The sequence below is a fragment of the Mesoplodon densirostris genome, chromosome 5 (genome assembly GCF_025265405.1).
Source record: "Mesoplodon densirostris isolate mMesDen1 chromosome 5, mMesDen1 primary haplotype, whole genome shotgun sequence".
Taxonomy (NCBI): Eukaryota; Metazoa; Chordata; class Mammalia; order Artiodactyla; family Ziphiidae; genus Mesoplodon; species Mesoplodon densirostris.
The window spans coordinates 131,973,928-131,987,426 of NC_082665.1; the positions used below are offsets into that span (position 1 = coordinate 131,973,928).

At 44.3% G+C, this 13,499-nt stretch overlaps 1 protein-coding gene across 3 annotated transcripts in view; it reads right to left on the bottom strand.

Annotated features, from left to right (window-relative positions):
* TOP2B (DNA topoisomerase II beta) overlaps positions 1–7,046 on the bottom strand; it is a 65,720-nt gene extending 58,674 nt beyond the window's left edge. For 2 of the 3 annotated variants that reach the window (XM_060099505.1, XM_060099504.1), the window contains exon 1: positions 6,928–7,045. In XM_060099505.1, coding sequence (XP_059955488.1) covers positions 6,928–6,999 — 72 coding nt within the window. In that variant the 5' untranslated portion in view covers positions 7,000–7,045. Of the gene's footprint in view, positions 1–6,927 lie in introns of all 3 variants that reach the window. The other variant, XM_060099506.1, reaches the window with a different exon arrangement.
* Between the last annotated feature and the right edge of the window lie 6,453 nt (positions 7,047–13,499).

Genomic DNA, 13,499 nt, shown 5'->3' on the forward strand with positions numbered 1-13,499 from the left:
GAGAAAATATTTGTAAATCATATACCTAATAAGGGGTAATACCCAAAATATATAAAGAACTCATACAAGTCAATAGCAAAACACACACACACACACACACACACACCAAAAAACACCAATTCATTTAAAAAATGGGCAGAGGATGTAAATTGACATTTTTCCAAAGAAGACATACAGATGGCCAACAGCTATATGAAAAGGTGCTCACCATCACTAATCTCAGGGAAATGCAAATCAAAACCAAAATGAGATATCACCTCACACCTGTCAGAATGGTCATTATCGAAATAACAAGTATTGGCAGAATGTGGAGAAAAGGAACCCTTGTATACATTGGTGGGACTGTAAATTGGTGCAATCCAGATGTAGAGAACAAACATATGGACACGAGAGGGGAAAGCCACGGGGAGGTGGGGGTGTGATGAACTGAGCGATTGGGATTGACATGTATACACTGATGTGTATAAAACTGATGACTAATAAGAACCTGCTGTATAAAAAAATAAAATTTAATTTAAAAATCAAAAAAAAAGAAACTACTGACTTGTATGTATGTTATAAACAGGAGAATTTTATGGTATATAAATTGTATCTCAATAAAGCTGGTTAAAAATTTTTTCCTTAAAATAAATAAATAAATTGCTGCAGTCACTATTTAAAATAGTATGAAAGTCCCACAAAAAATTTAAAATAGAACTACCATGTGATCCAGCAACTCCATTCCTGGGTATTTATACGAAGAAAATGAAAACAGTAATTTGAAAAGATATGTGTATCCCCATGTTCACTGCAGCATTGTTTACAACAGCTGAGACAAGGAAGTAACATAAATGTCCATCAATGGATGAACGGATAAAGAAAATATGGTGTTTATATACAATGGAATATTATTCACCCATAAAAAAAGAATGAAATCTTGACATTTGGGACAACATGGGTAGATCTAAAGGGCATAATTTTAGTGAAATAAGTCAGAGAGAGAAAGACAAAAATACTGTATGATCTTACTTATATGTGGAATCTAAAACAAAACAAAACAAAAAAACCAAACTCATAGATACAGAGAACAAATCAGTGGTTGCCAAAGTTGGGGGGAGCGGGGAGATAGGTGAAGGTGGTCAAAGGTACAAACTTCCAGTTATAAAATAAGTAAGTCCTGGGGATGTAACGTACAATAAGGTGACTATAGTTAATAATACCATGTTGTCTATCTGAAAGTTGTTAAGAGTTGATTTTTAAAGTTTTTGTCACAAGGAAAAAATATTTGAAACTATGTATGGTGATGAATGTTAACTAGACCTATTGTGGTGATCATTTTGCAATATAAGAAAATTTTCTCAGACAAAAGAAGTGAGCGGGGCTTCCCTGGTGGCGCAGTGGTTGAGAGTCTGCCTGCCAATCAATGCAGGGGACACGGGTTCGAGCCCTGGTCTGGGAGGATCCCACATGCCGCGGAGCAACTGGGCCCGTGAGCCATGGCCGCTGAGCCTGAGCGTCCGGAGCCTGTGCTCCACAACGGGAGAGGCCGTGACAGTGAGAGGCCCGCGCACCGCGATGAAGAGTGGCCCCCGCTCGCCGCAACTACAGAAAGCCCTCGCGCAGAAACAAAGACCGAACACAGCCATAAATAAATTAATTAAATAAATAAAATTTTAAAAAGAAGTGAAAATACTGATTCCTTGATTTTTTAAAAACGAAGATGGGTAAGACAAGTGTGTGTGTGTACACTCATCTAAGAGATTACCATACCATGTGCAAAGCACTGTGGGAATTATATGAGTACTCTCATTCCTCATAAAAGCTCCATGAAGTAGACACCATTACTAATGACTCTCTTTTTTTTTTTTTTTTTTTTTTTGCGGTACGCGGGCCTCTCACTGTTGTGGCCTCTCCCGTTGCGGAGTACAGGCTCCGGACGCGCAGGCTCAGCGGCCATGGCTCACGGGCCCAGCCGCTCCGCGGCACGTGGGATCTTCCCGGACCGGGGCACGAACCCATGTCCCCCGCAACGGCAGGGGGACTCCCAACCACTGCGCCACCAGGGAAGCCCCATGACTCTCTTTTTACAGCAAGGAAACTGAGGTCTGAAGAATGTAAGCTAACAAAGCTAGTATTGAAGAAGCTGAGTTACAAAACCAGGTGATGTGATTTTGTAGCCCATACTCTTAAAAGGCATCACACAACATTATTCAAAATACATACACCCTTAAAGGGAAGTGTACTCCGTAGCTTTTTGTGTGAAAGTAAAAGAAAGGTTAGTGGAAAGATATCACGGTATAAAAGACAAATTGTTTTGGTTGTTACTGTCTTTAAGCCAGGAGAATGTGTAAACGATGGTTAGGAACATAGGCCTGGTTTAAATCCCACCTTTGCCTTAGTCACATGATTAACAGTTTGTTACCTAATCCGTAAGCCCCTGTTTCCTTCTCTGCAAATGGGAATAATTAAACCGATCTCACCTCTTCTTTAAAACTGAGTCCTATTTGTATTAAGATTATTAAAAACACAAAAGGTTTATTATTTTTTAACGTACTTAGTAAAATGCAACTGTTGCTACCACCCAAGTATTAAACATATCTGAAACTACTGATGGACACACCCACTTCTATTCAGAAAAGTTAGCAGTTTCTAAAAATTGTTCTCATTGTAACTGCAATTAGTTACTTGAGAATGTATCTAAAGTACATTGTTATGTAACCACTTGTCCTAAGAATGACAGAAGAATTTTGAGGAAGTTAGTATGTCAATTATCTAACTGGTTAACAATAACTGAAGCTAGATTATGTATCCAGCTCTTTGTTAAAAACTATAAAGGATACATGGTCTCTGACTCCAGGAGTTGATAATCTAATTGTTAAAACAAAAGTATCACACATGAAAGTTATATTAAAAGGAAAGATATTTATGTTTTATGATCCATAAGGGTGACAGAAAAAGATGAGTATAAACTGGAGGATAAACGTTTGGTGAGACCCTGAGCTAGCCTTGAAGAGTAATTAAGATTTAGACTGGTAAAGAGAAAGAGGCATTTCTGTTGAAAGATAAGCATGCAAAGTGACAAAAACAAACATGATGCCCAGGGGACAGGTGAACAGGTAAATCTAAATATGAGGACGATATGGAATAAATTTCAATTGGCACATAGTTTATAAAAGAAGTGGCTTGAAAGTCTGGTTGAGCAGTTTAGACTTGCAATAAGCCACTATAACAAAGTTTTTAATACAAATCTTTAAATAATATTTAAATATAGTCACGTTTCCTAAATTAGAAATATTCACAGTCAAAACAAAGTATGTTTTATATTTCATTGAATTTTACTTTTAAAAAACTCCAATGTCAATAGTAGTTTTATATTTAAGAAACTTACATTTTAGAGGTGAATACTGAAATATCTACAGATAAACTGGATTTGCTTTGCTTCAAGATAATGAGAGGGGAAAGGTGGGTGACCGTGAGCTGTAACTGCTGAAGCTTGATGATAGAAGGAGTGTCCTTATACCATTCTGGCCACCATAATTTTATAGACTTAATATTTTCCATTACAGTTCTTTTTTTTCCTTAATCTACTAAATTAGAGTAGTACTAGGAAAAGGTCAATATTCACATAGTGATTAACTGTATTCTAATAAAACAAAATTTGTTTTTTGCAACCACTTAAACATGATAAAATACTGACTGAATGAAATAGATAATTAGGGTCTACAAATCAAAGCTTTACAAACCAGGGACTTCCCCGGTGGTCCAGTGGGTAAGACTCCGCGTTCCCAGTGCAGCGGGGGATGCTGGGAAAGATCACTGGTCAGGGAACTAGATCCCACGCGCCGCAACGAAGACCCGGCTCGGCCAAAATAAATAAATAATAAATATATATAAATAAACATTTTTTTAAAAAAGCTTTACAAACTAAAAGTTAATTCAAGAAATTCTGCTTGCTTCAGAGAAGCTTTCATAGCTGTTGTCAATTTTAACTCAAAATAGTTTTACTACAGTACTTATATTTTTCACTTTTTTTTTTTTTTTTTTTTTTTGCGGTACGCGGGCCTCTCACTGTTGTGGCCTCTCCCGTTGCGGAGCACAGGCTCCGGACGCGCAGGCTCAGCGGCCATGGCTCACGGGCCCAGCCGCTCCGCGGCATGTGGGATCTTCCCGGACCGGGGCACCAACCCGTGTCCCCTGCATCGGCAGGCGGACCCCCAACCACTGCGCCACCAGGGAAGCCCTCACTTTTTAATTTTTTAAAGTATCTTGTTAAGATATTGCGAATCAAACACAAACCCAATGCACTATTATAAGGAGAAGTTAATAATCTTAAACCACTTTGTGGTTTCAGAAATGTAAACTTCTGTGCAGTGACAATGTTAACACTACCCTGTAGCACACATCCCAACACAAGTTACTACCAGCAACACATGGCATTACCCACCCCCACCCCCTAAAAAGAAGAAAGATAGCAGGGACTGATTCAATTTTTACTTCTTCCTGTTACCCACAAACAAGTAGCAATATAACATGTTTCAATAAAGCAGGCAAAATTAACCCTCTTCAGAAATAGATGACCTCCAAAACAAACTCCTGAACTCTTGCAAAGGAATAATCTGCTTTCACTCTGGCTCAAAGATATTTTATGTAAAAGCAACTTTACTCTTCTCAGTGTGTATTTCTTGAATTTCACCGATAAAGACAAACATTTATTAAGCCCAGCAATGTGCTATGTATATTACTCATTTAATTATCAATGCAACCTTATCTTACAGATGAAGAAACAGGCTTAGAAAGATTAGGTCCCTTTGTGCAAAGTCCCAGTGATTACCTGTCAGGCAGGATCAGAATCTACGTCTATATGATACCAAAGCCCATGCTCATAACCACCTCCCTATATTGGCCCCCCCATAAAATTAAACTATGGTCTATGGTCAATGGTGTAAAATATGGACATAAAGATGCTCATATAACCTGACAAATTTAAAGCAAGCATCAAATCTTAAAGTGGACTTAGGGAGTGGTTATCTTATTAATAAATTTCTAATTCAACAAGAGGATATAATTTATAAATAAAAGATTAAGTGGGCTTCCCTGGTGGCGCAGTGGTTGAGAGTCCGCCTGCCGATGCAGGGGACACGGGTTTGTGCCCCGGTCCGGGAAGATCCCACATGCCGCGGGGCGGCTGGGCCCGTGAGCCATGGCCGCTGAGCCTGCATGTCCGGAGCCTGTACTCCGCAACGGGAGAGGCCACAACAGTGAGAGGCCCGCGTACCGCAAAAAAAAAAAAAAAAGATTAAGTGATTTTTATTTCTTATTTTACTATATTTCCCATATAGGTTTACAGTGAGAAAATACTTAATCAGTAAGTCAATTTTAGTTACAAATGAATTTTTCTGATATTGAATGACACCCTCTAAGTTTCACGAAATTTCTTCTGTAAATGAAAGGAAATTTTCCTATTGAGATTGAAAGAAAAAGTGGTCATTTCATTACCTACAAAGTTAAGGAACAGTAAACAGAAATATTGCTTTGAAATGTTAAAGCTAACCAATTCAATCTTGGAGCAAAATGTTTACCGTTACGGAGAATCAGAGGTCCTTAGAGGAAACACAAATGAGGCCTCAACACTTCCAAACCGTGAATGAGAACCATCTGGCTAACTCCCATTTTCCGAAGTTGTTTGATTTTAGTAAGGAGGGTAAAGGCCTTCTTTTGCATTTATGCAAACCTCCCCCTTCTCCCCCCCACCCGCCCCACCCCATGTTCACATGGACGGCTAACTTACTATCTGACGTTTATCTCTCTCCTGGCTCTAATCTGTTCATACTTCCTACATTATTGAAGTAATACACAAAATTCGGACAGATCCAACAATGACAGTCTGGCAAGTTAGTCTGCAAAGCATCTCGGCATGCAAACATAAATGGTTAAAATATTTTCCTGTTAGCGGTACAACTCACCTAAACCTCACCCAAACAAAGAGAAAATGAAGAACTTAATAAAACTGCCCATATGAAAGTCTCCTTGGGTGTTTTGGAAAAGAGAGGGTGCATCCAAAGTCCCCTAAGCGCGCAAGCGCGCGCGCGTGTGTGTGTGTGTGTGTGTGTGTGTAGGAAGTGACCCTGGTCTGAACTCTCTGCTGAGCCAGTGAAATGCGGGTGAATTATCGATCCGCCGTGGGAATCGGATCTCTCTAGGTCTTCCCTCTACTACTTGCCAGCAGCAGGAACCGAGCGCCGAAATGCTCTGACTCCAGGACAAATCACTTGGGTCACCTCGGCGACAATGTCCACGCAGCCCCCCGCCCATTTCGCCTGCGAAGCTGACGCAGGTAAGCGCTTTTAATAATCCCCGTGACAGACGTACGAGCTACAGGGTATTCACTGCTGTGAAAGAGCCATCCCGAGCGCGCTTCCAACCAAACGAGACCCTCGGCACTGAAGTGCACACGGCCGCAGCCGCATCCCTCACCAAATCCATTCTTCCCTGAGACGTGAGAGCGTCACACATGGGGGCACTTACAGCACACGCACACGGGCCCGCACCTCTCTCCCGGCTTCTCTTAAGACACGTTTGGAGCAACCGCTGACCCACACGGACACACACGCACCACTGCCATCCCCACCATCTCCTGCCCCACCGCCCTGCAAAGCCTGCGCAACAGCAAAGATGAAGCGGGGGAGCCCCCCATCCTGCTCACAGTCTGTCCCCCAAAGTTTCAAGTGCACGTTGCGCGCCCGCAGCCCGAGCCCCCGCCGAGGCGGAGAAGAAAGAAAAGGGGCGGGCTCGGGGTTCCGCCGGCAGGCGCCCCGACGGGGCGCGCCTCTGGGGGCCCGGATTTCCCCGTCCTCTCCCACCCCCCAACAGGATGCGCCGGGCGGAGCCCCCACCGCCGCCCGGGAACAATGCCCCGGCCCGGACCCCCGCCCCGCCGCCCCCACTCACCACCCAGGTCAGCGCCCCGAGGCCGCCGGCTCCCGCGCCGCTGCCGCCGCCACCGCCGCCCGCCTTGGCCATGGCGCGCTTCTCCGCTCGCGGCCCGAGGCCGCCGCTCCGCCTCCCGCGGGCCGCCCGGCCCCGCCGCTCCGCACCGACCGCGCGCCCGCCGCGCTCCTAGCGGCGCCGCCCCCCGTGCCCCATCGCCGACCCTGGGGCGGACGCCCGGCCGAGCCCGCCGAGGAGGCCTCGCCGCCCGCCGCCCTCAAACTCGAGGCGCGCGGCCGCAGCGCCCGGGCCTGCGCGGCCGCTGAGGAGGCGGCGCCGGAGCAGGAAGCGCGGAGGCCGGCGGTGGGCGGCGGCGCTGCTTCCTCCCCGCCGGGCCGGCCGAGGCCCCGAGCGCGGGCGTCCGGACGCGGCGGGGACGCAGCGGCTCCCTGTCCTTCCTCAGGCTCCGCGGAAGCCGCCCTCGGGGAGCTTCCGCCGCCAGCGCCTAAGCCGCTTGTGTCGGCCGCGCCGCAGCTCGACTTCCTCACATGCACTCGCCGAGAGGGACAATAAGCGGAGCCGCCGCGGCCGCGGTCGCCTCCCTCCTGTCCGGCATAACACCGCACACACTCGCACCCCGGGGAGGGCTGGGGAGGCCGGGGGAAGGGCGGGCGGGAGCGGCAGCCGCCCCGCTGTCACTCACGCCGTGGCGCCCAATCGGCGCCCCGTCGGCCAAGCTCTCGGCCAATCCCAAATTCCCAAGCCCCCGGAGGGGCGGGACCCGAGCGGGAAACGTCATTGCGGGTAGCAACCGAAGGGAAGACTTGGGGGTTTTTTGTTTGCGTGTGTGTCTCAGGGTTCTCCGTTTGAGGGCAGAGCAGGGGCTGCAGTCAAGGGTCGTTTGACGGCGGCAAAGGGAAAAGGTCGACTTGGCCTTCGGTCGATTTTAATCCCCCGAGCGTGCCGTTTACTCTAGCCATGAGGGCGAAGCCCAGGCCCTTCCTCGCCCGGGGCCGTGGGAGGGGGCGGGGAGGGGGCAGGAAGCAGCCGGGAGCCGCCGTCCCAAAGGGAAAGTATTTTTAAAGAGCGGTTGTAAACCGCAGGCGGGACGTTGCAGATCACTGGTGCAAGGAGGGCCCCGTGACCCCGGCCTCCCGAGGCCGCGAATGGACGCTGCTGTGGAAGAATCCTCTGCTCAGGCCTCCCCTCCTCCATCTCCTCCCCTCACCGCGAAAGAGACCCGGTGTGTTTCAAGAAAACTGCTTTTAAAGAACTTAAATGATACGGGACGCACAGAGAACGTTCCCGGGAAAGAATGCCCGGTGGGCCGAGGGTTCCGAGTCTACTCTTTGTTGACCTCTCTTTTCTGAACAATGAGGACATGTCACTGTCACGTTTCATTCTCTTCTGTCCAGAACTGTGCCTTCTGTCTCTAAGAGTACGTTTAATTCTTTAATGTCCCAGTGCACGCACCAAGGAATCATGTCATTCACATCAAAGCTTTCTAAGGAAGAAAATTACCCACACAGCCGCAGCACGGTCTGGCAGAGGAAGATGGCTTGACTTTGTCCTGCTTTTGGATGGAAATCCATGCCACACTCCGCCACCCTGTACCAGGCTCTGCCGTGGGCTCAAAATAAAGCCGGGGCCCCTGATTTCAAGTCACTGATAGCCTGGCTTGTGAGACAGGCTAAAAGGGAGTCAACTATCACCAACATGCGTACTTGAGGGCATGAAGTGCCACCAAATCGTTGGGACAAGAGAGCTTTTTAAAAAGATGAAAACCTTATTGCTGCCTCTTAGAAAGGTGTTTTTGTGAACTTCCAACTGTGCATTTCCTCTCAAGGGAAAACAAAAATGTCTCGGGTCACAGCTTTCAACTGACTTCTGAATCCAAAGAGGAGGAGAACTCTGAAACATGGAAATAATTTAGACATAGTTTTTCTTAATTAGCTCTCTAGCGGCCATATAATTTTGGCATATTTGGGACTTTAGTTCAGAACAGTGAAGCCTTTCTTTACCTTGAACTTGAGGTGCCAGCTTGTAAATCAGACAGACTACGGTCTAATCTGGGCTCTGAACCTGATCAGCTAAGTATTCCTGCCTTGTTATTTAACTTCACGGACCTCTGTTTGCTCCTCCTTAAATTGAGGATTTTTGCTCTTGTACTTACTGTGTCTTTACATCTTCAAAGTACACATATATTCTACAAGTTTGAAAAGGGGTAAATAATTTTAAGGGCTCTGAGGGTTTTTTTAAAAAATAAAGATATATGTGTTAAATAGAAGCCAAGCTATAAAATATATAGCCATCTCTTTTTTTTAAACTTCAGTTTTCAAAGCTCTTCAGTCTCAAATTTTCAAATGAATAAAACCATATATTCAAAAGTCAGATGGGTTAACTAATGGAAATTCACGTTCATCTTTTCACTTGCCTTGTACATGAGGCACTGAGGTCTTTAGCCTTCTAAGCATGAAGACCCTCTAGTAAACGTAACTTGATTTATTCTTATGAAAATACTGACTTACCTAAAAGAATCACAAATAAAGGAGCTGTTGAATATAAATGCAGATCAACAGTTTAAAGCAGAGGTTCGCCATGAAGGGGAAAATGTACATAGATCACAAGCATCTCAGCTCCTGAAGACACGTTGACCTGTTTCACCTCCTGCAGCATATATTTATGATAAAAGTGATTGTGTTGAACTTCAGTGCAGCTTTCCCTTCTGGGGTTTTGTCAAATAACTTCCATTTACAGAGTAAATGCAATAATTGCCATATTAAAAAGCTTCTATGAGAGATCATAGGCAAAACATTCTCTGACATAAATCGTACCAATGTTTTCTTAGGTCAGTCTCCCAAGGCAATAGAAATACCAATGAAAATAAACAAATGAGGCCTAATCAAACTTACAAACTTTTGCACAGCAAAAACAAACAAACAAAAATGAAAAGACAACCTACAGAATGGAAGAAAATATTTGCAAAAGATGTGACCAACAAGGGCTTAATTTCCAAAATACACAAACAGCTCATATAACTCAACAACGACAAAAATAAATAAACAACCCAATCGAAAAATGGGCAGAAGACCTAAATAGACACTTCTCCAAAGAAGAAATACAAATGGCCAATAAGCACATGAAAAGATGCTCAACACTGCTAATTATTAGAGAAATGCAAATCAGAACTACAATGAGGTACCACCTCACACCGGTTAGAATGGCCATCATTAAAAACTGTACAGATAAATGCTGGAGAAGATGTGGAAAAAAGGGAGCCGTTCTACACTGTTGGTGGGAATGTAAGTTGGTACAGCCACTATGGAAAACAGTATGGAGGTTCCTCAGAAAACTAAAAATACAATTACCATATGATCCAGCAATCCCACTCCTGAGCATGTAGCCAGACAAAACTATAATTCAAAAAGATAAATGTACCCCTGTGTTCAGAGCAGCACCATTTACAAGAGCCAAAACATGGAAACAACCTAGATGTCCATCAACAGATGAATAGATAAAGATGTGGTACAGGGACTTCCCTGGTGGCACAGTGGTTGAGAATCCGCCTGCCAATGCAGGGGACACAGGTTCGATCCCTGGTCCAAGAAGATCCCACATGCAGCGGAGCAACTAAGCCTGCGTGCCACAACTACTGGGCCTGCGCTCTAGAGCCCACGTGCCACAACTGCTGAAGCCCACGTGCCTAGAGCCCGTGCTCCACAAGAGAAGTCACTGCAATGAGAAGCCCGCGCACCACAACAAAGAGTAGCCTACACTCGCAGCAACTAGAGAAAGCCCACGTGCAGCAACAAAAGGCCCAACGCAGCCAAAAATGAATAAATTAAAAAAAAAACGATGTGCTACATATATACAATGGAATATTACTCAGCTATTAAAAAAAGAATGGAATAATGACATTTGCAGCAACATGGATGCAATTAGAGATTATCATACTAAGTGAAGTAAGTCAGAAAGACAAATACCATATAATATCACTTATATGTGGAAGCTAAAATATGATACAAATGAACCTGTCTACAAAACGGAAGCGGACTCATGGACATAGAGAACAGACTGATGGTTGCCAAGGGGGAGGAGGTTGGGGAAGGGATGGATTAGGAGGTTGGGGTTAGCAGATGTAAGCTTGTATATATAGAATGGATAGACAACAAGGTCCTACTGTATAGCACAGAGAACTGTATTCAGTATCCTGTGATAAATCATAATGGGAAAGAATATGAAAAAAAGCATGTATATATAACAACCACTTCACTGTACAGCAGTAATTAACACAACATTGGAAATCAACTATACTTCAATTTTAAAAAAGCTTCTATGTCAAGGTTTGTCTCGTTTGTAATATTACTTTATTCATGCATTTATTACATTTAAAGACTTAATTTCCACCCCATGGCCGGCACCAGCCAAAATGAAAAATTGTAGAAATCAAAGTCAGTTCCATTAACTGTCAAAATAAAGGCCTTTATTTAATCAAGCTTTCTGAGTAGCTTCCATGGGAATTTATCCTAACTACTTTAGAATTTTTATTCTTAGATCTTATGTCTCCCTATTACAGCAATCAAAAAAAATATTAAATGCCTGCTATGTGTTAGGTACTCAGGACCTAAGAATTCAAGAAGGTTATGAGGATGTAGTCTCTGCCTTGAGTTTACACCTTGTGCAGTATAGTTTTGAGCTAAGCTTTTCAGTAAAAAAGCCATTTATATGCATCCCTTTGCTATTTAATAAACAGTTTACCTGATGTGTCACACCTTTCATTGTGCTTAAACACAGGAGGGTTTGTTTATTTGTGTGTGTGGTACGCGGACCTCTCACTGTTGTGGCCTCTACCCGTTGCGGAGCACAGGCTCTGGACGCGCAGGCTCAGCGGCCATGGCTCACGGGCCCAGCCGCTCCGCGGCATGTGGGATCTTCCCGGACAGGGGCACGAACCCGTGTCCCCTGCATTGGCAGGCAGACTCTCAACCACTGCGCCACAAGGGAAGCCCACAGCAGGTATTTTAATCAATAAATGATTGATTTAACTAAGAAGATAGAAACTCAAAACTATACTTCTAGATACCTGGCAAAGTTTCAATAGAGTTTCCACTTAAATCATGTCTTGTTCCAACACTGAGGTTCAGCTGGGAGGTGAGGGGAGAGGTGCTAATCTTTAACCCAGTGAGCATTTAATGAAGTTAATATTTGAATTCAAGATTCAGTGTCTGCAATTTTACCTCTCCCTTCCTCTTATTGTGTTAGCTTTTATGGATCATAAATATATACAAGGTTGCTAGGCAAAGAATAAGAAGAAAAATTCAGTAAACTCAAAAAATGGTTTTCCAGATAATGACTATTAAATGTTTTCAATGTAATTTACTTTGTTATATCAATATTTCTTTAGAAGTATATGCTCAAGTTAAGGAAGAAAGCTACCATCAACGTAGCCTTTTGGGTTTCAGCATTTCTATAGTAAATATCATAATAAGATTATTAACTCTGCTTTTTGAGACTAATTGCTCCAAATATTTTCTAAGTATATTTTTACTTTTAAAAATATACCTAGGGGCCAGCTTCCCTGGTGGCGCAGTGGTTGAGAATCCGCCTGTCAATGCAGGGGACACGGGCTCGAGCCCTGCTCCGGGAAGATCCCACATGCCGCGGAGCGACTAGGCCCATGTACCACAACTACTGAGCCTGTGTGCGCACCTAGAGCCGGTGCTCCGCAACAAGAGAAGCCACCGCAATGAGAAGCCCGCGCACCACGGCGAAGAGCAGCCCCCGCTCACCGCAACTAGAGAAAGCCCGTGCAGCAACGAAGACCCAACGCAGCCATAAATAAATAAATAAATTTAAAATATATATATATACCTAGGGGCTTCCCTGGTGGCGCAGTGGTTGAGAGTCCGCCTGCGGATGCAAGGGACACGGGTTCATGCCCTGGTCCAGGAAGATCCCACATGCTGCGGAGCGGCTGGGCCCATCAGCCATGGCCGCTGAGCCTGCACGTCCAGAGCCTGTGCTCCGCAACGGGAGAGGCCACAACAGTGAGAGGCCCGCGTACCGCAAAAAAAAAAAAAAAAAAAAAAAAAAAAAAAAATATATATATATATATATATATATATATATATATACCTAAGCACCAAAAGTAACAGGTGTTTATTGATGGCAGAAGACATTAATGACCACCACATTGCTGAGTATTATCACCACTGAGAAGACAGATAAAGGCTAAAGGTCTTCAATTTCTACCTATAATAAATTATAGCAAGTTCATCTTGTTTGCCTTTTTGATTTGGAGGAGTTTATTTTGATTGGTTTTGGCGAAGCAAGCTATGCTGATCCTTGGTGATGTCCCTAATTACTTGTACAGATAGAAGGGACATTTTCCCTTATTTTAGGTGATATAGACCAGGCCTCTCAATTACTCTACTAAATTATGTAATATGGAAAGCATAATTAGCATATGATTGGCATATAGTTAACAATGCTGTACTTGGGCTTTGAAAGGGTGTACCACTAGGTCTGGGCTTTCAAAGAAGCATTTTGTTCTAAGCAAACCCCATCTTGGGGGAGCATTAGATGCCGTCATT